This window comes from Centropristis striata, chromosome 11 (genome assembly GCF_030273125.1).
Source record: "Centropristis striata isolate RG_2023a ecotype Rhode Island chromosome 11, C.striata_1.0, whole genome shotgun sequence".
NCBI lineage: Eukaryota > Metazoa > Chordata > Actinopteri > Perciformes > Serranidae > Centropristis > Centropristis striata.
In genome coordinates, this window is record NC_081527.1 from 16,979,784 (window position 1) to 17,005,828 (window position 26,045).

The 26,045-nt window shown below is 38.1% G+C and overlaps 2 protein-coding genes across 2 annotated transcripts; one reads left to right on the forward strand and one right to left on the reverse strand.

Moving 5' to 3' along the window:
* Positions 1 to 6,587: 6,587 nt before the first annotated feature.
* Positions 6,588 to 14,860, reverse strand: LOC131979761 (zinc finger protein 28-like). Its single transcript, XM_059343777.1, has 5 exons — positions 14,475 to 14,860; positions 13,184 to 13,283; positions 12,974 to 13,100; positions 12,625 to 12,883; positions 6,588 to 10,744 (listed from the first exon to the last, which is right to left on the reverse strand). Exons 1-5 carry the CDS (start codon positions 14,760 to 14,762, stop codon positions 9,380 to 9,382), a joined length of 2,139 nt encoding a protein of 712 aa, XP_059199760.1. The 5' UTR covers positions 14,763 to 14,860; the 3' UTR covers positions 6,588 to 9,379.
* Positions 14,861 to 18,824: 3,964 nt separating this feature from the next.
* On the forward strand, positions 18,825 to 24,268 carry LOC131980274 (serine/threonine-protein kinase pim-3-like; the record flags this gene model as incomplete). Its single annotated transcript, XM_059344492.1, has 7 exons — positions 18,825 to 18,924; positions 20,858 to 20,952; positions 21,047 to 21,094; positions 21,201 to 21,419; positions 23,535 to 23,712; positions 23,806 to 23,973; positions 24,082 to 24,268. Coding segments are annotated over 7 exons (900 nt in total), but the record flags the coding sequence as incomplete, so codon positions are not given.
* Positions 24,269 to 26,045: the final 1,777 nt, after the last annotated feature.

The following is a 26,045-nucleotide window of genomic DNA, read 5'->3' on the forward strand; positions in this document are numbered from 1 at the left end:
GCAACAGAATTTGATGTAGACTTGACAGCTGCCGTCCTAAAGTCATACAGCTAGCATGGATTAAAAAAAACCCACAAATACATGTGACAATATGCGGTTTTATCTGTGTGACACATGCTTGGGTTTGAATTGTCCCCAGTTTATTAATATTTCAAAAGGAAGTTGCACACAGAGAAGTGACAGTCTCTCTGTGTCTGTGGCTCCTGGAGGGACGTATTAATCTGTCGTGAGGCGGTGAGTGGAAGTGTAACATGCCTGTGTCGATTTGGAGGAACACGGTAGCCGTGTACAGATAACTGTGTCTGTCTCAGGCTGCCAGAGTCACAGCCACTTGGGGGTTTTCTGTCACCTCTGATTTTCCACAGACTGCCGTTCTGCATGTGTGTACTCGCGAGTAACGAACTGATTAACATTTAAGGGGTTGATTAAAATTTTTGATTCAAATGACTGTAACTCGGGAATGGGAGGGGGACAGGAAGCAGATGTCAGGTCTTGCAAACATTAACAACTCTCTCTCTCTCTCTTATCTGTCTCTATCTTATACAGACAAGCCTTTTCCAGTTAGAATAATATTAAAGTGTTTTGCTTCCGTTTGGTAGCACCACAAACTGTGAAAAGGGGAGGCAGGGGACATTTATTCTTTCACAAATCAAATGAGGAAAAAGTAAAATTATATATGAACCTGAGCAAGACACAGCAAGTCAGTGCACTTGAAAGCATCTGACAAACTTGTAATAATCATGACATGGAAAATAGGTTTATACTTGTATGACAGATGCAGTTTTCTGCAGTTTTGCAGTTATTATCTATGAGTTATACCTCAAATGACTTCTTTCTCTGTTTCACTTGTAGTCAGAGCGCATTAGTATGCAAGCCACTGGGTGCTAAATATTTTTATGTTATGAATATTTTCATCACTGGAGTTCTTTCTCTGTGAGTGTCTGAGGGTATTATCTCTGCCACGGAGAGAAACATGATGCTGAATGAATGTAATATGCAGGAGATCCTGTATGTTGATATTATCTGTCAGGTAATTCCTATTACACCAGAAAATTGTTAAACAAGAAAATTGACTGATCAGCAATCGATATGGATTCAAATATGCAGCTTAAAACCTAAAACAACACTTATCTGTTACATCTCTCAAGTGGTACCAGTGAGTATTAGGGCTTTTGTAGGTAACACAAAAAAGGCAAAAGTCTGAGAAAAAGTCTTAGGTTGAAGTGGTTACTTCACATGAAAAGACTTGAATTTTTTTTTTGAGATTCTAGTCATACTTTTGTGGGAGAAAAAATGGAAATATTTTGTTTTTTGTCAAAAAAAGCAAGAAAAAAAAGCACATTGCTTCATGTTGCAAGGTTGGATAATATCTTGCCGGTTGATCCAACCTTGAAAAGTGAAAAGTTTTTTAGAAAGTGGTGATGACTATTTTTCCATCTTTCTTTTTTAATTTAATCTCAGAGAGGTTTTTCCTCATACACATACATTTACAACTCTATCTTTTAGAGAGCATAAGTTTTATCTTGCAAATTTACAACTTAACCTCAAAAATTAAGTTGTTTTTTTTCTTTGAATATTATCATGTACCCGAGCTCCTAATTTGTTTTTAATTTACTTTTTTTGTGTGCGTCATGAATTGATGAGATAAGGCATGCATTGACACTAAACAGCTTAGTCCTCAGTCCTGGAATACTTATATTAATGTTCCATAGGAGCTAATCAAATCTGCTTCTTCATTTTAAAAGTCACAGCTGAATGCACACAAATAACTTTACATGTATCTCTTCTGTTAACAGTATAGTTGACAATCTGACACTCACACAGATGCTGTGAAAGGTTTCAGAGTGCTGTTTTCTCATGTGGATTTAAATTCAGAACTGATAACAGTATAGATTTTTTCGGCCCCTCTCCCGTCAAATTTATGCTCGGCTCTGACTAAGATCTAACACATCTCCCAACTCACGGAGAAACTCGCAGACATCCTTGACATACGACTCAGTCCCTGCTGTTTTGGATTGCACTGTGACAGAGAGAGCAAACTAATACTTGCCAGTCAACCAGGCTGGATAGCAGGAGACAAGTGATTGCACAGTTGATGGGGGTAATTCTGCACAGATAGAGGGTGGGAGGAGAGGAGGGGGTGCGACAAATAACAGAATACAAATGCCGCATGATTGATAGATTCTGTATGACAGCACTCTGTCTTCTCTGTGAAAGTCAGCAAAAAAGTCGGCCATTTCAAATCAATGAATGACAAAGAAAACTGCTGCAGTGAAACTTTACAGGAGAAGAGATATACAGATGCAGATATGCAGATACAGACATGATTGCAAAAAAAACAAAACACTTTAAAGATAGACAGCAAAACATTTTTTCATATGATTGGATCTTTAAACAGTTCAGGTAGATAATCCTCAAAACAAAATCTATAAATCTATACAGCAAGGCTTCTTTCTGTATTTTTGTAACTGTTGGAGGTGCCCCCTGCTGGACATTACAAAGAATGCAGGTTTAATTCACACTGGCTTCACTTTTCAGGCCTGGAGGTTGCCGCTTGGCCTTAATGCTGCCGGCTCCAGCTACATATTAAAAATGTTCTCATCTAACTTTAAGCAAGAAGAAGAATAAGCATATTTCCAAAAATATATTAAACTATTCTTATAGTGTGAGGATTATCACATTGGACTGTTCAGTTCAGGGTATGGAAAATACTTATGTTGTTTTCCTACAGTTATTCAACCTACAACTTGTAAATGAGTTACTATTGGACAGAGTCAGACTGACTTTTTCCGACTGTTTCAAGTCTTGATGCTAAGCTAAGCTAATTGGCGACTTTGGATTCACATTTATTGTATATTCCTGTGCCAGTAAGGGCTATATTGTCTTTGTTTGCTGTGTAAAGATTGCTTAAGTTACTATTCATTATTCTTTATAATGAGAACATGGTGATTTATTGGTAATTGGAAAGTGGCATCAATCTCCTCTTCTAACTCGCAGCAAGAAAGCAAATATCAAAAGAGTGTTTTTAGCTTGTGCCCACTAAGAATGGAGAAAATATTATGATTATAATAATATCAGACCAAATATGACCAAACAGCACATAGACTCCTGTAAAAAAATAAAATAAAATCACGTATATTACAACAAGACAGAAAATAGTCCAAATGCTGAGTGAATTTCAATAAACAACCATGTAATGTTATCTGGGAATGAGTAAGCAAGAAAATGTCATTCGGCCCAGGTGGATTTCTATCTGCTTGGCTTATGACATTTTGCAGGCATTTGAGTTCCCATGTGGGAAACCCATTTTCAAATCTGATTTAGTTTTCTGAAGTTTCTAGTGGCTCGCTGCTCGGGATATACTGCTTACTTTCTAATCTCAGCTCATGTTTTTTTTTTTACCACTCTTCATCCTCCTGATGTTCCTGTCTCTCTGATGCACGCTGAGGAAGAAATGAACACAGGGCATCTGCACTCTATCTCAATCAGTAAATTTATGGTGCCAAATAAAATACTATCCTCTCACTGATGCTGCCACAACATTTATTTTCGGCAAGATGAACTCTTCATCTCAAGTCTGCTTAAAGCATTAATCTAGTCTTCTGACAAATGTGAGCAGCTCAAATTATCCAACTGACATCTGAAAAAGACCAGCTTCAAATCATCAGAGCCAGAGAGAGACAGTTACACCAGTAGAGGAGGAGGGACATAATATGTGCACAGCCATGACCTAATAAAAAAACAAATAGAAAGAAGTAGAGAAAATAGCTATCCTTGTGACGTTAATAAATGACAGTGGGCATTGATTTTGCGAGCCTCTGCAGCTGGCTCTGATGTCTTAGTTCTTATTTAATACTTACAAACTTGTCGAGGGGTGGCTTGAGGATATCTGCAAAAACAGGAGGTCACCTATAGAGTACAAATAAAGTGGGAGAGACGCTGCACTGAAAATCTGCTTTCCCCTCATCGCTCCCGGAGGAAAGGACAGGGAGCAAGAGGAGAAAAAGAAGGAAAAAAGAGAGATAAGAGACTCGTTCAACAGCACGGCTCAGGTTCTGCAGCAGGAACAACCGTTACCATAGTAATTGTGTTGAGAAAGATGTCTCACTTATTGTTTCGCTAAAAGAGTCAGTATTTGTGGCACAAGGGGGACCTCTAGTGGTAATCCCGACACTACCAGGACACAATGAATCACTTTGGATGAGCAGTTACTGTAACTGTTCCAACATGGTTTCAGCATTATGAAGGGATGAATCTCTAATGATCAACTGTACTCTCATCTTGCATTTCCACCCTTAAATTTTGAGATAAATGGTACTGTCGCAAAGGATCTTTGATTTGGATTTAATAGTAAAGTGGTTCATAGAGTTGTGCCATTATGGAGCCAATGCTCCATAGAAAGGTTTTGGATTTTTCATTAGTTATAGTTTTAATTTCGTTGTGAATTTTTTTTTCAAATTAACTTAGTTTAATTATTTTTTAGAGTGAGTTTTTTATTTTGTTAAAAATGCTTTGTTTTAGTTTAGTTTTTATTAGTTTTTGTGTTTTAGTTTTTTATGTAATGGGGTATTTGTTGGGTGCAAGATTCAAAAGGGTCACATTAAATTTTGCCTTTATTTCCTTTGCCTTATCCATCTTAGCCCCAATAAGGTTATTAACTTTTGCAGCTCCAGGTGTTTTGAATTTTGGTTCGAGTGAAGTGTTGAACTTTTGCAGGCACTCGACTATCATAGTCGTGTAGACATCCCAGTCTCAGTGAACAGATTCACTTCCTCCCACTTGCGGTGTTCCTGCATGTTCGCTAACCAGCAGCCATTTGGTTACAGCTAAATAAATAGATTTCATATCAACCAAAAAGGTTTCTGTATGAAAAATTTGACAAAGACGAAAATGAAGAACATTTTCACTATAATTTTAGTTTTGTTACCACACAATACCATTTTAGTTAGTTATCGTTTTTTTAAAAACACTAGTTTTTAAAAAAAGTTAATTCTAGTTTTCGTTAACTATAATAACCTTCCTGAACACCTAATAATCTAAAAATCAAAGAAATATTCGTTCATAAATCAACAACACACCTTATGTTACCTTGAACTCTTCAGGAAAATGATATCCAAACATTAATTTACCATCTCTGTCACAACTCGTGCAGGACAATCTCATGTTTCCAGTCAAATGTTCAGTACTTCCCAAAAACATTTTCGCTAGTCTGTGCTGGTCCTTGAGTCTAGACTTGACAAGAAATGCACCTATGTGAGATTGTTTATGCAGTTTGTGTGTTTTAATTAGGAGGGTTTTTAATGAAAATGCATTTGGGAAGTATTCAGCAGAGTTGGACTGGGAACAAGATCCAGCCCTGGCAATTTTCATCTGAATCAGACCAGTTTGTACACTGATATTTTCTGAGTTTTGCTGTTGGTAAACACGGTGCCTATTAACTTCAATTCATCACAAATTTTCAGTTTTTATATTCTTTGTTCACTGTGGAGGCAGGTGAAAAAAATCAAGGTAACACAGGGTGAGTAACTGATGAATGGATATTTTAAGGTTAAAGTGTTATTTTATGTGACCACATGGATTAACCAAGCTTGGAGCAGGATGTGCTGATAACAGACAACTGATTGTGTCTTGCGCCTATTAAATTGTGATGGGTTTTTTAAACAAGATGCATTTCACTCTAAACAGAAAACTAGAGCTGAAAAACACAATTTACAAAATAAATGTTTTATTCTCACTGAACCATTTACCACTTTATCAGTTCCAAGCAGTCTGTCCTTAACATCTAACTTCAGTAACGGAAATTGACTTATGAGCCAAAGTGTAGACCGCTGAAATATTTTTTCACCAGATTAAATTAAGGTCTTAAATTTCCCAATACGTGACAGAACGATAAGATCAAACAGGAGGTTCACTTTGTATGTTGTCTTGTTCCTCTGACCTCTGAAGCTAAAAACTTGTTTTTCCATTGAGGGCTTTTAGTCGATTCACATTGAGTTTAATAAACTCCATCAAGTATCTGATTCAGACAACTGGTGAAATGAGGCTGGATCAGTTAATGTATCAGTAAAACCTTTAAGTGCAAAGGTCTGTCGCTCATTAAAAGTCAAAAGAAATTCCTTTCATTTTAGTTCTCCAAACATTAGTCCATGTTTAGACCTGCATATCTAATCCACTAAGCAGCCTTGGGCGCTCCCCGAGAGCAAAGCTGATAAAGTTTCTCCAACACTTGAAAAAACTTGATGGGCCTTGAAGCTAGCTTAAGCACTGGCACAGAGAGAGAGAAAGAGGATAAACATGTAAGCAGGGGGGATTCATTCAGGGTTTTGATCAAAGTGGGAACTCTGAACACCCGTACATTTAAATTCAAGTGTTGCAAGGTACGGAAAAAGGTCAACTGTGCAATGGTTGTTTCTCCTTTGGCGAGAACTGGAGCAAGCCAAGGACCAGTTTGTCTGAGATTTTTAAGTAGAAATGTGCAAAACTTCTTCCTTTACCATATCCTGTGAGCTGTTTTTCTTTACCACACTCTGTAAGGTAATGGACCAGGTAAGATAACAGACTCTCAAATAGGCAGTTAGATACATTTATTTTGTTTTACTTTTTCTAAATGTAAAAATCTGCAATCCCTTTAAGGCCCATAATATTTTTCATGTTTTATACAATTTTCTACAAATTACATAATACAACCTTGATTCCCAAAAAGTTGGGACCAGTGTATATTTACAAAAAACTAATTAAATATATTTGAACATCTATAATGTACAAATATAATGTCTTTGTACAGTTTTCAATTGAAAATATGTGACATATATAGAAATAACGGATGAAGAATTAGCAAATTATCTATAATTAATTCTGTTTAATTTAGGTTTTAGACAACGTCCCAACTTTTTTGGCTGTACTTTTACATTACTTGCAATTAACGTGCAGAACCTTGAAACTTTCTGTGGACAGGTGGCCGAGTTCAAAAACAGTAAAGAAGTCTCCAGGACTTTATTTATTCATTCATTACCTCATTTATTTATTTCTTGATTAAAATGTATTTTACTTCCTTAGACTTGTTCGGACCATGATAATTGAGATCCACTGGATCCACTGACATTTTTAAGGAGAGTAGTATTTCTGGCTATGTGTTGCATGATCGATAAGACTTTATCCAAACACACCAGGCTTGGGAAACTCAGATCAAACTGTCAAACCAGGCAGTGCTGATCAAACATGAATATATATTTTAGCGTGCTGTTTAGCTGTATAATGAGAACGTTTGTGAACTGACTGCCATGTTGCACTACCCACTGCCTGGAGAAAGAAAAAAAATATCTCAATTTATCTGCTGAATTCAGTGCATCTCCACCGTAACAGAACCATAATAAACTTCTTCTAACTGTCATCAATGAGTTACTGTATCTAAAACTAGTTCCAAGTCTCAGCAAGCTGATTATTGTCACGTTTTATAGGAAAATTTAAACCAATTTCAACCTAAAAGTAGCAAAACATCCATAATGTTCAGCAGCAATGTGAACAAAATCAATTTGTAGTTAAAGGGCTAAACAATACAAAACCATATGGTCCTTTAAAGTGTTCTTTGATAATTATCTGAGGCCACATTGATTATGACTGCAACAACATTCCTACACTTAAAAGGTTACAATCAGTTGGAAAAATCAAACTTTTAATGTGTTTATTTTAATTGAAGGCATTGTGTAAAAAGATTATCATTGATTGAGTCTGATTTATACAGTTAAATGATGGAATATTGATTCAGAAAACAAAACATGTAACAATGAATTCCTATCTGATTACGTCTACAGACTGACAGATGCAGCTTTACAGTGAATAAGAAAATATACAAACTGCCACAGTGTCCTCACCTCATTTAAAAAATCATTTTAGCTTCAAACCTCCATGTTATAATACATGAATATGGTACACCTTTCCCCAAACACTGAAACCCTTTTCTCCTACATTTGGTGACCCAGATTTTCTGATGCTAATTTGCAGCTACCTTCCCCTGCACTGTCAGTCACGTTCTTATAATGCAACCAAAGCTCAGTATTAAATATCTTCGATTTTTAAAAATGGCTCTTACTGACATAATCCTCCATTACTTCACACTAAATGGATGTGGATGTTTTCAAATTAGGGATGCACGATTTATATTGGGCCGATAATTTATCAGTCATTAATGGGAAATTCTTCTTATTATGTATTATTTCGATGTTAAATTATAGCTGATAAACAGAGCTAATAATACAAAGCCAAATTGCTTTTATTGACTTATGCAGCAGTTACAGCAGAGGGCAAATTGCAGTTAGTATTCAAAGAGGAGGAAAAAGGTCTGCGAGTTTTAACCTGCAAACCTTTTAAGTTTGTTTATAAAAGCCTTTTGTATTTGTATTTAATATACTGATGTGTGATTGGACAGATTGCAGGTGCATCTCAATAAATTAAAATATCATAGAAAAGTTTATTTGACACTAATTAAATTTAAAAAATGGAAATAACACATTATATAGATCCATGACACACAGAATGAAACATTTCATGTCTTAATTCATTTAATTTCTTCTAATTATAATGATTCCGGCTTACATTTAATGAAGACCTAAAATTCAGTATCTCAAAAAAAATTTAATATTACAAAAGACGAATTTTAAAAAGTATGTTTAATATGTAAATGTTGGCCTCTGAAAATTATGTCCATCTATATGACTCAATACTTGGTTGGGGCTATTTGACTTGAACTACTGGAAGTGGACTTTTCCATCATATTGCAATTTATTGAGATGCACCTGTATATCAAAGCATTTAATTCCAATTCTAAGACAAAATTCTAGTATACAAAGATACAAAGTATCAGTCTTTTCAAATATGATTCCCTCCTCACTGATACCAAGCCTCCACCTTTCTAGCCCTAATGGCTAAAAAAAAAACTTGAAAATGTTTTTTATGTCTTGTTCAAGGCCCCACTGGGTTATTTTTTTCTCCATTTGGCTCAGTCAATCCAGGGAGCATTCAGCACCAAGTCTGACTGTGTTTCCATTTGTTGCAATAAATGGTAAAATCTATGACCAAAGTGTTCCTTACTGAACAATAGAGATGCCAGATAGATTCGGTTATAGATCAGAGCTGTGGAACATTAAATCATCCATCTTTGCTCATTCCATCTCAGCTGGTGAAGATAAACTAAAGGTTATGAACTTTTTTCTGAAATACAAAAATTTGAACGTGTGTTTATCGGTACCAGCAGAAAGAACTCCATATCGTGCATCCCTATTTCAAATTGTTTTAATATACCTAGTAAAGACATCTCAATCCAGTTTTCTATGGCTACTTTCTTTTCCCAGTAGCTCACACCAAATTAATTCTTCAGCTCTTTTCAGAATTCTAGATTTCTCTTTGGTCTTCCACTATGTTTCTCGGAGGTCTTATCGCTGCTGTACCTTTTTTTCTTTGTTTTGTCTTCTGGGTCAAAATCACTGTCACTGTCATTTTTTGGTCTTGCTCTTGATCTCCTTGTGCTCTTCCTCTCTGTCTCCTTCTCCTCTTCTTCTTCTTCTTCTTCTTCTTCTTCTGCCGAGTCGTAGGACATGTCACTGTATGATTGTTCATCCTCACTTTCCTCATCGCTGGAACCTGACTTCTTTAACTTCTGCGCCTTTGATTTTGCAGTCTTGCGCTTTGAACGTTGGCCTTTCAAGTTCCCTTCTTCATTTCTCTTGGGCCTTCCTCTGGGTCTACCCGTGCTCCTCTTTCTACCTTTTCGCACTTCTGTTCTCTCCTCCTGCACCTCCTCTTCTGTATTTTCTTCGACATTGTCAAACTCAGAGTCGGAGCCTTTCTTATTCTCGCTGTCCTCAGCGTCACCGGTGTCGCTCGCCCTTTCATCTATCTTCGCTTTCTTCCGTTCGCGTCCAGAGCCGGATGAGTGGTACCGCTGGACATGACTCTTCAAGCTCACGTTGTGATTGAAGCTTTTGTCACAATGCTTACACTTGTAAGGTCTCTCCCCTGTGTGCAGACGCATGTGGGATTTCAGGTGGCTTGTCTGGTTGAAGCCCCGCTGGCACACTGAACACTTGTACGGTTTCAATCCTGTGTGCACGACAGAGTGTCTCCGAAGATGATGCACATCCTTGAATGCAATCCCACAAACTCCACATTTGTACTCCTTTTCGGTTCTGTGATTTGCCAGGTGGACGCTGCGTTCCTTACTGGACTTGAATGTCTCGGGACAGTCCGGACATTTATAGGGATCTTTGCTGTCTTGATGGATCTGCTCATGTTTAAGTTTGTCCGCCCGTGTTTTGAAGGTAACGTGGCAGTATTTACAAGGATGGTCGTAGGTTTCATCGTGGATTCTGCTGTGATTCTTCAGAGACGTCTCAGTGACGCATCTTTTGCCACATATATTGCAGGAATAGGGCTTTATTTTGTGCTCACAGGTGTGAGGCTTCTGAATATTGAAAAAACTTCCACACTCTGTGCAGAGCTCATTAATTTTGAGGCCACCCGGGGAATCCAAGTCTTCTTCCTCCTCGCCTTCATCTTCGCTTTCCTCTTCAAGCTCCTTTGTGAGCTCTTCAGCCAGCAGAAAATCCTCTGTTGGATTCCATTCCCCATCTGAACTCACCTCTTCTTCATCACCTTCCTCTCCTCCGTCTGACGGATTGCTTTCTTCATCACTAAAAGTAACAATCTCAGAGGTAACTGCGCTGCTGGGGTTGTCGTCTGTTGGCATTTCCTGTGAAAAATACAATGATGAGAATGAAAACGTAGCATGGGTAAAACTTTTCCAAGTCCATACAGCACAGAATATTACCGCCAAGAAAGGAAACCGATTGAAGTGAATTCTACATGAGCAATCAGCCTGTGTGCAAACGTCCAGGCAGTAATGTACTGCCAGTTTTTGGAAACGCTCTGCGGCTTTGACAGAAAGTAAAGATGATGTGTCACTTTGTGAATTTATTTCTCATTACTCCTTTCAAAAGAACGAGCTGCGACAGTAGACGGCCACTGTGAGCACAGCTGCAGCTGCTCTGTGTGGCTGTGATGTTTGAAGCTGAGGATACGCTTATTGCTCCGATTCTATGATGCCATGAAAATAGCTAGAGTAGTTGTACTGTGACTACTATTTGCTCCTAGTACCATTAGCAAAGAAAACATCATTATTGCACAAAGGATGTTCACCTGCAGTGCTTCTGTCAGACATGACAGATGTGTTACTAATACACCTCAGGAGTTCAGAATGCCAGCAGCTTCTATATCCAGCCAGCACAACTATGTCAATTCACTGCATGCAAAAGAATCCTGCATGGAGTTAGTGTTACACCCATTATAATAAACCCATAATTGTAACAACCAGAGCAGCAATGGTGCTATAGTCAAAGGCCATGTTCAGACCCCACTGGGATCCCCGGGCTCTCACTGTCAGTAGTGGAAAAAGTATTCAGATCCCATACTTGACTTGTGTGGTATTTGTACTTTTAAGTACAAATACCACACTGTGAAATGAATTTAATCCTGTGTTCAAAACTTACTTCAGTGAAAGTACAAAAGTATCAGCATCAAAATGTACTTAAAGTATCAAAAGTAAAAGTAGTTGTCAGCGTGCATGTGTATGTATGTGTGCGTGTATGTATACATAGGCCTATATAATTTCGTGTAAATCTACCTGGTGTGAATGGGTGCGTGTATGAAGGTTTGGGTTCTGCTCTGCATTCTTTATGTATGTTATCATTTACTTTTGTTTGTTTGAATTTTATTGTAAAACTTGAAAACTAATAAAAATATTGTTAAAAAAAAAAAGTAGTTGTCATGCAGAATGGACACACTCAGATCTTTTATATATCCCAAATATATTATTGTATTATTAGGATTATTGTTGATGCATTTATGTATGCAGCGTTTTAATTTTCTCAAGGTAGGTACATTTTATCTTCTTAACATACTGTTATGAGGTCAACAAAACTCTAATCACTGTAAAAGTGTCATGTTTATGTTAAATCTCGACCTGAAAAATAACTAAAGCTGTCATCTAAATGTAGTGGATTAAGAAGTACAATATTTACCTCAAAATGAAGTGGGGTAGAAGTATAAAGTTACATAAAATAAAATAAAAAGTACAACTCCATCAAAATTGTACTTAAGTACAGTACTTGAGTCAATGTATATTCCACCACTGCTCACTTTGCAGGAAACACCAGATATTCAGTGCATGGTAATACCAGCTTCTGTTCATTACTGTATCTCTGTCAGTGCTGCTGCTGTATTTTTCATGTTACAGAAACCACTGAGAGTGAATCTTGTGTTTATCAAACTGTCAGTGATGTGAGACACCAACACATCCATTACCTGGGGAAAAAAGAGTTGATGGCAGCACAGAGGTCCAAAGGGACTGTCGGTTTATGATAAACATATTTTTTTAGGTTTATGAAATGTATCCAAATTCACAAATATGTAGAATATTTACAACAGACATTTCTGTAATCTGCAAACAAATTCTCGTAGTTACTTCCACTCAGTAAGGCATACAACTTATTAACTAAATACGAATTATGTCAGTCCGTCAGATCAGTGCATCCCTACAACATGTTGTGGAATATCTGACTATTTAAGTCCTACCTGTTGGATGTCTGAGGTTACTCCTGTGCCTCCTGTCAGATTTGAATCTTCAGCTGTTGGAACACTGGTGTTGATTTGGCTCTTCCACTGGTATCTGTACTCACACTGAAGACACTGCTGGTTCAACATGATGAGTGCCCCATAGGTGACCTTCTCCATCTGAAGTTTACAGCCACATGAAGGGCACTTACGGCGGAACAGCTGGAGGAGGCACTTTTCATTTACAACATGCTTTCCTGTCATATGTTGAGGCACAGCTCTGAAAATGAATCAAAATTAAGATGAATAAAGCCAAATGAATGTAAACTGTGAAGAAAATATGCAACACAGATGAGAAAGTCAAACTTACTTTTCCTTGTTCAAATCATCCTTCATGCCTTTTTGTTTCTTCCGTTTGGATCCAGAACTGACAGAATTCGAAGCATCAGGTACATTGGACACTGAGACAGGACTTGACACAGGACTTGCTTGCGAACCTTCAAAATAAAGTTCAGTATTCACATGTTAAGAAATTGTTTGAGATAACTTCTTAATCTATAACATACATACGGTGTCTTACCTGTTACAGTATGTTCTGATTTTTCAGAGTAAGAAGTTGGAATAATAATTTTAAAGTCATCTTCCCACTGATGAGGAGAATCTGTGGTTTCTTCAGGCTCCTACACATATATCAAAAACAAAAGCATGAGGCTAGACATAAATACATAGACATGATTTGCTTCATACAAGGCTGCATGTTGTGTAAGAGGAAGTGGATAGTAAATCTGTATTAAATGCAGGATGCTGAGTGGTAGCATGGCTGCATATTTAGTATAATTTGTACAGTTTATTGTCAACGCACAAAGGGAACAGGTATTACCAGTTATGAAGTGGTGGCTTCCCACCTTATTTACGGGTGGGTTAACATATACCTTTAAGACAAAATTAAATATGTAAGACAGTATGCCCAACTCAACTACCACTACACCACAAGTTATTACTACTTATGACCCTTGCTATGTCTCAAATATGTGCCTCTGACAACATTAAGTGAATTGTATAGAATAAAGGAATTAGGTGTAGTGTAAACACATTATCAACCTGAGGCTCTGAAGCCACATGTGGCTCTTCAGGCCATTTGCAGTGGCTCCCTGTCGCTGTGACAACAAAATGATATGAAATGAAACATTTATTTCTTTACACTTCAATGTTCATTTATCTTTGGTGTAGGCCCAAAGCAAATTTGTATTCATCAGTTGTAAAAATGTGTCAGTTATATATGACATTAAAAAAATGTTTTAACATTTTAGTCAACTAAAATGCTTAAGAAAGTCTACGGCCCAGCGCCTTAAACTCTAAATATTGCCAACTTCAAGTCTAGTTTTGAGTTGCTGCATTCTGACAAAATCATATCAAGAAATGGTCATTACGACTTCTTAGTGATGTTGGTAGGATAATTTAGACTTAATAGGCTGTAAGAATGAAAATAAGGTTTGTGGCTCCATTACAACAGTTTTTCTCCTTTTTTTTGGCCAACAGTGGCTCTTTTGTTAGAAAAGGTTGCCGACCCCTGATCTAGGCTTTAATACTGAAAAGAAAAAACTCCTATAACTATGAGTAAGATGATTAGATTCTGTATTTGCCCTGCTTTTACAATGGTGTCGTTTCTTTATTTGATCAACATAAAGAAGCAATGTTTGTGTACATTTAATAGGGGTTCTGTCATGGACAATGAAAGCAGCCTTTGTAAACAGCGAGTCAGAGTGAGAATAAACTATCCAGCTAGATGTGTTTGACATGTATGATCCGGTGGTGTGTTGGGAGGGAGGGGAGGACGGGGATAGTAACAGATGTTGTCAAAGCAGACTCACCACATATTGTGGGCTCTCCAGAGGCTCGTCTGGTTCTGACTTGACACACAGTGATGGGACAGCACTGGGCTTTAGCTGGACCGTGCCAGTCGGAGTCAGGTTTACGAAACAGTCAACAGTAAAGTGTTCGTGACAGATGCTGATATCAGTCCAGGACGACTCTTTAAGTCTCTGCCCGTTGACTTCTAAAATGAACTGAACCCACTCCAGCCTCCTCTCTGGGTCCTCCGGTAACTTAAAGCCTTGCGCACTGCGACGCCACGAATCACACCCGACGACGGAGCACATCCTGGATTTAAGTTCTGCCTTTCCAGTTTTAAACGTGATCGGACTGCGTTCAAGTTTACTGGCAGTGAAGTGGTAGACGGAGCCTCTGGGTCGACTAATTCCCCACGCTAACAACAGTGGCGAGCTAACGGCTAGTCGTCTAGCTAGTGGCTGTGGTGGTAACGGAATGGGCGGGGCTCAACGGCCGGGATCGCGTGATTTGTGATACGGCGTGCCCCGGTTTTATTTGATACAGTCTGTGGTTTTAGGTTCAAAATAAAATTATCATCTGGGATGATTACTTAACATATTTCATGCTCAAATGCACGTATAACAGTACATAGTAGTCTAGTCGTAATCCCCATTGGCCCAATAGTAAACCCAGAAATGTTGAGTACCCTAAAGTTTTATTGCAGACATGTCATCTATAGGCCTAATGGATGGAATTTAACTTGGTTGCTAAAAGTTGCACTTTGGGCAATTTGCATAATTAGCGTAATAAGACAATAAAGTAAAGACACCACAGGTGAATAGGGTAAAAAAAATAAATAATAACAATAGATATCACCATGAAACTTTCTCAGTTGATTACTTATGTTAAGAGGAGAAAAAAATGTATTGCATGTTTTTTGTATTTTAATGTTTACATATGCAGATGAGGCCATAACTCATCAAATATGCACTCATTTGCATACAGACAAAATCAGATCGTTTGATAAAGTCATGCTCAAAATATTTTTTCCAAGAGTAAATATGTATACTTGGGGGTCTGAGTTGAGTCTGAGTTGGTGAAAACCTTTAGGGAACCTGGTCAGGAGGCAGTGTTGACGTATGGACGGACGGATTAAGAAATGAAGTGCCCCATGCAAAATAACTATATAACAGCATGCACACACACACAAACCCACAAGAACTATACCCAAGAATTATAAACAACATGCAAAATGACTATTACAGCATGCACACACACACAAACCCACAAGGACTATATACAATATGCAAAATAACTATATACAGCATGCACACATACACAAATGCACAATAACTATATACAGCAAAAAACAGACCTTTATACAGCATGCACACAGACACACACAACTATATACAAGAACTGCAAACAGCATGCGCGCGCACACACATACTGTAAAATAACTATATAGTATGCAAATGCACACACACACACACATATATTTAACAACAACCACACAATCCCAGTCAATAGCCTTCACCATCTTCATCATTTCTTTCCTCATTCCCTTCAGTCTCATCATCTTCTTGGTCTTTATTTGTGTGTATTGTGAATGGGTTGCAGCAGTGGACCTCACCCCTTCACACTTGCAGTAGTCAGTGCAACTGAGACTTGCAGAATGGCAGCTGCAGTTTCCTTAGCTGCAGGGCTTCAGACTTCAGACTGCAGACTGCGATCTACAAGAGAGGACAGTTATGATATATAACTATGTATTAAAAATGTAGTAATCCAGGTATGTTGTAAATAGTGTGTGTGTGTGTGTGGGGGGGGGGGGGGGGGGGGGGGGGGGGGGGATATCATGATGGGAAGTTGTTGAAATAACGCTGCAAATTTTTTTTTCATGTCTCATTAAAAAAATTCCAGTCAATACATGTTTGATGTCAGATCAGTTCAGTTCGACTGAATACTTTGTTGGTCAGTCTGTGGGTTTGACTCTCATTGTGGAGAAATAAAAAGACTGAAGTGAGATGAACTGACTGAGAATTGTCTCTTATTTGACAAAAAAATCCTGGATTAAATTTAATTTTGTGGACACAAAATGCAGTTAAACAGTTAAATCATAACATATTGTATCCCAATACTCACCATATCACAAAATGCTTAAAATCGCAGTAATATCGTATTGTGACTCAAGTATCGGGATAAAATCGTATCATGGGGCCTCTAGTGATTGCTACCTCCAGTAAATATCCAACATAATATCTCTGTAAAATTGCATAATCTAACACAACCTTTCTAAATGGGGTTGAGGAAATATCTACTGATGTCTGTAAACTCAATCTCAATGAGCAGGTGTTAAACATGACTTCTGTGAGTTTATTCCTGCCTCGAACTCTTACCCAGAGCAAAACCTAATTTAAAAATGAATCCCTAATCCAAAAATCCTAATCCTCAACTCCCAAGTGAACTGGGTGAAGGGAGGAGCACTGGTCCCTACAGCTATTGCTGTATGGGACCAGTGCTCGGTGCGATTGCCCCGAGGCCCTAATTATAGAAACACACAGAAATAGAAATAGTATTAATTGTAGCAAAACTAGTTTACTGTATCAAACCTTGCTAGCATGAATTACTAGCTTTAATTTTATCCAAAACTTATTTAAACACAAAACACATTTAAATATGAAGCTTACTGTGAACATAAAACTTTGAACTCCTTGACGTTGTCTTTACAGTTTAATCTCACTTGAGTTAACATTAGTTCAACAATCAACAGGAAGTCCCTTTTCGTCCTTTGAAAATAAAAGCGTCCGTTATCAAAACAGGCTTTTGCATAGGACTGTATATATATCTTTGATTTTCCCCATGTATGCATGTTTTAGTATGTTTAGTAGTATATAAGGAGGAGTATTTATAAGGAGTATGCATAAAAACATAGCCATTAATTGATTAATTGATCCTTAATGTGATAGATGCTCGAGTTGGCACGTTTCGGATTTGTGACCTTGAGGTCAAATGTGCAAGTGTCTTTATATAAAAGTGTAAATAGTTTATTAAATAAAGTGAAAAGTACTTTTCAGTTGGTGGAGACTAAATCGGCACTTAAATTTGAGAGAATATTACTTATATTCATCAGGTGAATAGAAAAATGCCTACAAATAAAAGCTAATGTTGGACCATAACTATCTGATGTGTGTTAAAAAAAACTCACTAACACATTCACCATTATGATGTTGTGCTTACAGTGCCCAAACAATCCAGAGATAATCATTATTAGTCTCTTTTTATTGTTTTTGATTTAGCTTTTGGACTATTTTGTGTTTTTAGCAGTTATTTTGGCCACTCTAGTTATTTCAGCCTGTGTTCCATTAGTGATGTCAAGGAATAGAACCCTGATCTTCAGAATCAGAACACAGAACCTCAAAAACTCTCAGAGAGATGATAATTCACTCACACTCACATATTATCAGCAGAGAGACACACAACTTCTTGATACTCACAGTGAAATATTTTCTCAAATATTTGTACCGAGCGCTTACAAAGCAACATGGATGAAAAGACTCTTTATTCTCTGGACTCAGAGAATGGTTCAAGTGAGTGTGAAATCCTGTTAAATAACTGTAGACAGAAAGTTCCTGTCTTCTTGAAGAGACATGAACTTTGTTGATATTGATTTAAGTATGTATATATACCTGGTTTATTCTTACTTGTCTCAACATACAAACAGAAGGTTCTTTAAACGAGTTAAATTGTGACTTCATAGTCACTTTTTTCACTTATTTTGATAAATCATTTTTGAAAGACTCTACATAGTGACTTTATCAGCTGGACTTTAGTTGCAGTGTGATAATATTATTTTGCAGGTAGGCTGTGTGCTAAATAAGAGTTAGTAATCACTTAAAAGTATCAGAACTACTCTTCAAAAACACTATTACAAGTCCAGTGTTACAAGATTGGACTCAAGTAAAAGTAATAAAGTATTTATAAGTCAAATGAACTGAACAAATGAAGGTAGTCAGTAGGCTTAATGGCTAAGTATTATTCTAGAGCTGTGAAATAAATTTAGTGGAGTAAAAAGTAAAAATTTACAAAACAATGTTGAACTTACAATACAGAGTTTTTCAGAATCATGCAATATGAACCAGTTATCTGGGTTTATTTCATGTGTAGAGAGCAGTGGCAGCACTACTGAACCCAACTACTGCATGGGGGACGACTGTAGGGTGACAAGTAACAAACGCAAGGCCAGCATAAATTACTCAGAGCCACCCAGAAAAAGGCAGAGGTGTGCCAGTGAACCCGCTGAGGTGCCAGTGGAGGATGTGACAGCTAAAGGGACCAAAAGAAAAGCCAGCACCCAAAGGGGTCCCTCCCCGAAGAGGCGGAGAACTGGAACCTACGACACCAACGCTGGTGAAGTCTCCCTGAGCTCCTGCAGCCCTTCAACCTCCCGGCAGAACAATGAGACGCCATCCTGCTCCGTCAAGACCAACAGAGGTACACTGACAGTGTGAAAGAGAATGAGAGGAGAGTGTGTGAGCATATACTGTGTGTAGTCGGACTCCTAACACCCAGAACTGAGTCAGCAATTTTGCACTTCTGGGTCCCTCATCTAAATTCAATTTCATTCGATTAGTTTTTGTTTTGTTGCCTGAAATAAGGTCTATGGTTAGAACAAGCTTGAGAGTTTTTCTTCTACAACAGAATATAAGCCGATAAGGGAGTCTCTGGTTGGTGACTAACTGAGATACAGAGGTTTGTTGGGGATATAAAAAGGTCATCGTCTACTAGAGGTGTGAATCACCAGAGGCCCCACAATACCATTTTGATGAGATTCAACTTTATTGTTATTGAACAGAGTAACAAGTACTAGGACAATGAAAGGACCACCAACCCGTCCAAACATATGTAAACATACATATTTTATCCAGATTTTAAGCATTTTGGGATATGGTGAGTATTGCGATACAATATATTGCGATTCAACTGTTTAACTGCATTTTGTGTCTACAAAATTGAATTCAATCAAGAATTGTTTTGTCAAATAAGAGAAAATTCTCAGTCAGTTCATCTCACTTCAGTCTTTTTATTTCTCCACAATGAGAGTCAAACCCACAGACTGACCAACAAAGTATTCAGTCAAACTGAACTGAACTGATATCAAACATGTAACTAACTCAACTTTGAAACATAAAAAAAGCCTAACTTTGCAGCTTTATTAAGACAGGATATCCTGACACATGGTGCCTATAGATTCCCTGGATCTTCTAGTTTCATGTGATACCAGTAAATCCAGCATATTCCTGAATATCGATACTTGGCGGCCATGAATCGATATAATATTGCCACGCAAAATATATGATATCCTGACACATGGTGCCTATAGATTCCTTAGATATTCTAGTTCCATATGATACCAGTATTTCAAGTACATAAAAAAATATGGCTCGTCGGCTAAATATCAATAAATGGCGGCAATGAATAATGTTGCCACACAAAATATTGCGATACTATGCAGGATGAATAGTTCCCCCACCTCTATTGTCTACGTATACGGTGTTGTTGTTGAAGTCATATGACTGTGGTGTAGGTCGTTTGTAGTGTTTATAACACTTGCAATTTACTCTGGCAATCGCATTTACGCTTAAAAAATCAGGGAAACATGGTGATTCTAACTCATGGGTTGGCTTAGAAACATGTGTCAACACTGCAGCACTCATACTCATACAGGCTAGCACACAATCCCTGGAAAACTACAACATGTTTTTCACCCTTTTTGTACAGCTAAAACAAACAAGATATAAAGTGTTAATTAGTGAGCTTTAGATGTGCTGGTGCTTCCCCCTGCTATTCGTCTTAAGCTAAGTTAACCTGCTACTGGTGGTATTAGGTCATGTTTTAAAAAAAAAAATCTGTTTATTGATTTCATTAATACAGGCAAAACAGCAACAACAGATGAAACAAGGGACAATTGGACAAAAAGAAAAATAAGTAAATAAGTATAATAATGAGACTAAATAAAAAATAATAGGATCCCTTCTATACTTTAAATAATTAAATTAAAAAGAGATATTGACTTTGCAATGTTTTTTTTAAAAGTATATTTCAATTAGTTCTTGATTGAGCTTTAAATATATATAGTTTTATATTTACCGTACAGACATGAGAGCAGTATCTTTGGCTCTAATTTTTTGGCTAACAGCAATTAACTGTATTTCCCAAAATATCAAAGTATTGCCTCTGTGACTGAAGAAAACTAATACAAAACAAGCAAAAGTTTGTGATTTTTAAGTGAGTTTTGTCAGCTATAATGGGGGAAAAACTAGAAGAAGACTTTACTGAACCACAGGTTAACAATAACTGATTTCAACCATCAAGCTCATCTTTTGTTTAAAAATATTAAAACATGAATCTGTGTTTGTGTTTGAAGAAAAATTTGAGGCCAAGTACCTGCAGCTTCTCAAGCTCGGAGAAGGCGGCCAAGGAACGGTTTATGCTGGAGAAAGAAAAACTGACAACTTACCAGTAAGTAATAAATATATGGTATTCTCACATCACACATGCACACACAGCCGTCTCTCCCTGCACCAACTAAAGTTGTGGTGATTGTGTCCTGTAGGTGGCGATCAAACGCATCCCTAAAGCTGCTGTGAAGACTGGACCAGTGGTGAGTGATTTGATCTGATGTCTCAGCACCAAAATCAATGTTGAACTTTGCTAGAAAAACATCCACAAACACCCACATCTATACTGAAACATTGTGTTGTTTGTAGGTTATAAATGGAAAGACGCACATGGTGCCATTGGAGGGGCTTCTCATGGTGAGAGTGGCAGGTGGAGCGGGGTCACTGGGGAAACATGCTGCCGTGTCATTATTAGACTGGTATGATCTGGGCCCAGAGGTCCTGCTTGTCATGGAGAGACCAGTCCCCTGTGAGGACCTGCAGACCTACCTCGATAAGAATTTGTTCCTGAGGGAAGACCAGGCAAAGGTACTGGAGCTGGCTGGAGCTTGTTTTTGTGTCTATGTGTGCAAGAGGTGACCTTAAAGCTGCACTGAGATCATTATGAATTTTGTCAGTGTCAGAGGAGAGTTTTAAGACCCGAGTCCGTTTGGTTCGTCCCAATCAAGGTTATTATAGTTAACGAAAACTAACGAAATAATGAAAACTAGAATTGAAAAAACATTTTCGTTAACTGAAATAAAAATAAAAACGAGAGTTTTTTAAAAAACGATAACTTACTGAAACTGTATTGTGTGGTTACAAAACTAACTAAAGTTAATTTTTCGTCTTTGTCAACTTTTTTTTCATATGTAAACCTTTTTGGTTGATATGAAATCCACTTCATCTATCTGGTTTTATGACTTAATAAACTTATTGGGGCTGAGATGGATCAGACAAAGGAAATAAAAGGTTTATTGTGACTTTTTTGAATCTGGCACCCAACAAATACCCCATTACGAAAAAACTAAAACTAATAAAAACTAAGCATTTTCCAAAAAAATAAAAACTAATTAAAACTAGCAAACTCACTCTAAAAACTTATTAAAACTAACTGAATTTGAAAACAAAAATTCACAACGAAATTTAAAACTAATGAAAATTCCAAAACTATTATAACCTTGGTCCCAATCAGAGTGAAATTTGCTACATTTGGTTCGTTTTGTATTTAGTCTGGTTTGCTTTCAAAGTGCAGTAATATAAGCGGACCAAATAACAAAAAAAGATTTGAAGAGGGGCGTGTATGAAGGTGGAGAGCTGGAAATCTACTCACACTATTATTTTTTATTGGTTGAAAAGTTGGCGGTGAAAAATGTAAACAAAGCAACGTGGAACCTAGCGCAAACTGAGTGTGTTTAATTTTACTGGCCTTAATCTGCTCTGGTGTTCCGACCAAACTAATTTGGAGAGAAACGCTCAGAAGGAGCTCCTGTTGAGGCTCGGGGTCGTCAATAATGTGTTGATCCATTATTTACAACGAGCTGCGATCAGACAGCTGTATAATCAGAGAAGGCGAGCCTTGATGCTCCTACAACGATCTGCTTCTACCACAAAGGTACATATTAAGTTATTTTGAGCAATTATGATAATTCTGCAATGACAAATTAGCTTTAGCTCAGTGGTAGCCAGAGTGAAACTGAATGACACAAATTTCATCTTTATAATATTACCTGAGTAAATTCCACGACACAGGTGGCCCACAATCCACTGCGTTTTGGTTCATTTCCTTTTACTGGGTCGGATTCTGATCGGCTTATGTTCACAGTGGAATAGAACCGAAGTAGGGTCCGTTTGGAAACGGACCGCGACCCTCTCTGCAAGAGGTCTCGGACCGGTTGTTTTGGTGCACACCAGAGTATTGATTTTATTTCTCAACATCCATATTTTGTACGATAAACACCATAACAACAACCTCAACCTTTAAATAAAAGACAATATGTCTCGAATGCTCTGAAGATGATAATGTAGATGACATTAACTACCCAATGCAGAAATTCGCTAGTTGTTGACACTAGCTCCAATCTAGCGGATCATTCGCACCAGACTACATGTGTGTATTTGTTATGTGAAAAAGTTGAATGCAGATTTTTCTGTATTTGCACAGTGTACTCATTAGAAATGGTGTCAATGCAGTGCATACCAAACTTAGCCTATTTGGTTACCACTTAATAGTAAAGTTTTTCCTAAAATTAAAAAAAATTCCTAAAATGAAAAATGTACGTCGGCCCTGAGAGCTCAGCACGCAGCAAATAGAGAAAAAATTTACAAATTAAGAAACATCTTTATGTGTAGCATTTAGAAAAAAATAACCAACTTTACAACCCACTACACCATTAACGCCAGGTTAGAAAAAGCACTGCAAGAAGCTCATACACAATGGAAAGTGTTTCCAGAGGACAATAATCGATGATGCACACAGCCGTGACGTGCAAAATAATGATAATGGGGTTTTTTTCCCCAAATCGTGCAGCCCTAAACCAAACTCAATCACTAACGTTTTTGTGTGAAAGCTGCAAAACTGTCCCATAATGGTTTAAGTGTCTCCTTACACTTCCTTCTCCGCTCTGCTCCAACTCATCTGTTTCTCTTTATCTCATGAAGAAGAACATCATGAAGCAGCTGGTGGAAGCAGCAATTAAGATGCACTCTCTTGGAGTCTTCCATCGGGACATTAAAGCAGAAAATGTCCTCGTTGATTTTAGCTCGGATGTCCCTCGTGTGGGAATCATAGACTTTGGAAGTGCTTGCTTGGTGACGGAGATACCGCACAACTCCTTCTGTGGTACGCTGCTGGCCTCTGCTCTTCATCCATCAGTTGATCTCTGGACTGATCAGTCAATCTTACTCATGATATGTTTCTCTCTGTGTATTGTAGGAACCCCTTCCTACGTCCCTCCAGAGTTTTTCCGGCTTGGCACATACGAGGCGGGCCCCAGCACAGTCTGGCAGCTGGGCGCTCTGCTCTATGAACTGGTGGACAGCTATTTCACCACAAGAAAATTCCTTCGCAAGAAAATTACTATAAACACTATGCTGTCCAAAGGTAAGAAGCCTCAATACCGTCCTGAGTTGTGGTACTTATAGTGTGAAAAGTTATTTCCTTCCTTCCATTTTCCAAAGAAATGCAGCTTAAACTCTGCTTTCTTCTCAGACTGCCAGGACTTGTTGAAGGTGTGTTTGGCTGTGAACCCTCAGGAGCGTGGCACTCTGGAGCAGATTCTGCTGCACCCCTGGTTCTCCTAATCCTGCACAACCGACCACCCATTGGGCTGAGCCAACTGACTCCAATGAACTCCATCCTTTGGTCTTATAGTCTAGACGGAATTGTCCAAAAAGTGAAAGTGAGGAGCATTTATGGGTACAAGTCGGGAACCAACCTACTTTAGGTAACCATATTTCATATCATATTCATATTGACCTTCTAATTTGCATATCAAAATGGCCTCAGCCTTAAAAAATGACCTTCACCTTAAAAGTTGGTATTTTGCATGTCATCTTGATTGCCTACTTACAAAAAAACTAGGGGAAAATGGTCCAATGACTGTGCAAGATGGGCAATTTGGTGGCCATTTTGATATGCAAATTAGAAGGTCAAAAACTCAAAATTTCGCTTTGGAACCTTTTTTTTTTTACTCCCGACTACTTCCCGACTTGTACCCATAAATGCTCCTCACTTCTTATAGAAGGCCTTTTTTTCTGAAATCCGTCTAGACTATTACACTGTGTTCCAAATTATTATGCAACTGAGTTTTTTCTCAGATTTTCCTAAATAGTCAATGCAAATGACAGTCAGCATAATTTAAGTCATCAACCATTAGTTTAATGAATTGTAATGTGATTGGACAAACCTCTCAATGATAACAGTATTTTTATAAAAATAAAAAACTTAAAATGCACTGTTCCACATTATTACGCACGACAGAGTTTTATAACATTTTATAGGTTTTTAAGAACTGAAAATGCTCATTTTTGGATTTTCCAGCATTCGGAGGTCATATTTACTGAAATCAAAAGCTATTTCAATCAAAATCATCTTAACAAGTCAAGTTACATTTTAACATAGGACCCCTTATTTGATAGCAGCTTCACAATTCTTGCATCCATTGACCTTGTGAGTGTTTGGAGAGTTTGTGCTTGAATTTCTTTGCAGGATGTCAGAATAGCCTCCCAGAGCTGCTGTTTGGATGTGAACTGCCTCCCACCCTCATAGATCTTTCGCTTGAGGATGCTCCAAAGGTTCTCAATAGGGTTGAGGTCAGGGAAGGATGGGGGCCACACCATGAGTTTCTCTCATTTTATGCCCATAGCAGCCAATGATGCAGAGGTATTCCTTGCAGCATGAGATGGTGCATTGTCATGCATGAAGATGATTTTGTTACTGAAAGCACGGCTCTTCTTTTTGTACCATGGGAGAAAGTGGTCAGTCAGAAACTCCAAATACTTTTCAGAGGTCATTTTCACACCTTCAGGGACCCTGAAGGGGCCGACCAGCTCTCTCCCCATGATTCGGCCCAAAACATGCCTCGCCACCTCCTTGCTGACGTCGTAGCCTTGTTGGGACATGGTGGCCGTCCACCAACCATCCACCACTCCATCCATCTGGACCATCCAGGGTTGCACGGCACTCATCAGTGAACAAGACTGTTTGACAATTAGTCTTCATGTATTTCTGGGCCCACTGCAGCCGTTTCTGCTTGTGAGCATTGGTTAGGGGAGGCCGAATAGAATAACTGATAGAATAACGCATAACTGCAAGCCTCTGGAGGATGCTACACCTTGATGTGCGTGGGACTCCAGAGGCACCAGCAGCTTCAAATATCTGTTTGCTACTTTGTAATGGCATTTTAGCAGCTGTTCTCTTAATCCGATGTTTTTGTCTGGCAGAAACCTTCCTCATTGTGCCTTAATCTGCACAAACCCGTGTGTGCTCTGAATCAGCCACAAATCTCTTAACAGTACGATGATCACGATTAAGTTTTCGCGAAATATCTAAAGTTTTCATACCTTGTCCAAGGCATTGAACTATTTCACGCTTTTCGGCAGCAGAGAGATCCTTATTCTTTCTCATATTGCTTGGAAATGGTCATCTGCTTAATAATGTGGAACGCCCTTCTT

Bases quoted from the DNA above. Each gene is read 5' to 3' on its own strand.
- LOC131979761 (XM_059343777.1), bottom strand. From the start codon at position 14,762: ATGTGCTCCGTCGTCGGGTGTGATTCGTGGCGTCGCAGTGCGCAAGGC. The intron at 13,284-14,474 runs GTGAGTCTGCTT...ATATATGTGTAG, and splicing joins TGGAGAGCCCACAATATGTG to GAGCCTGAAGAAACCACAGA. The intron at 10,745-12,624 runs GTAGGACTTAAA...TATTTTTCACAG, and splicing joins TAACCTCAGACATCCAACAG to GAAATGCCAACAGACGACAA.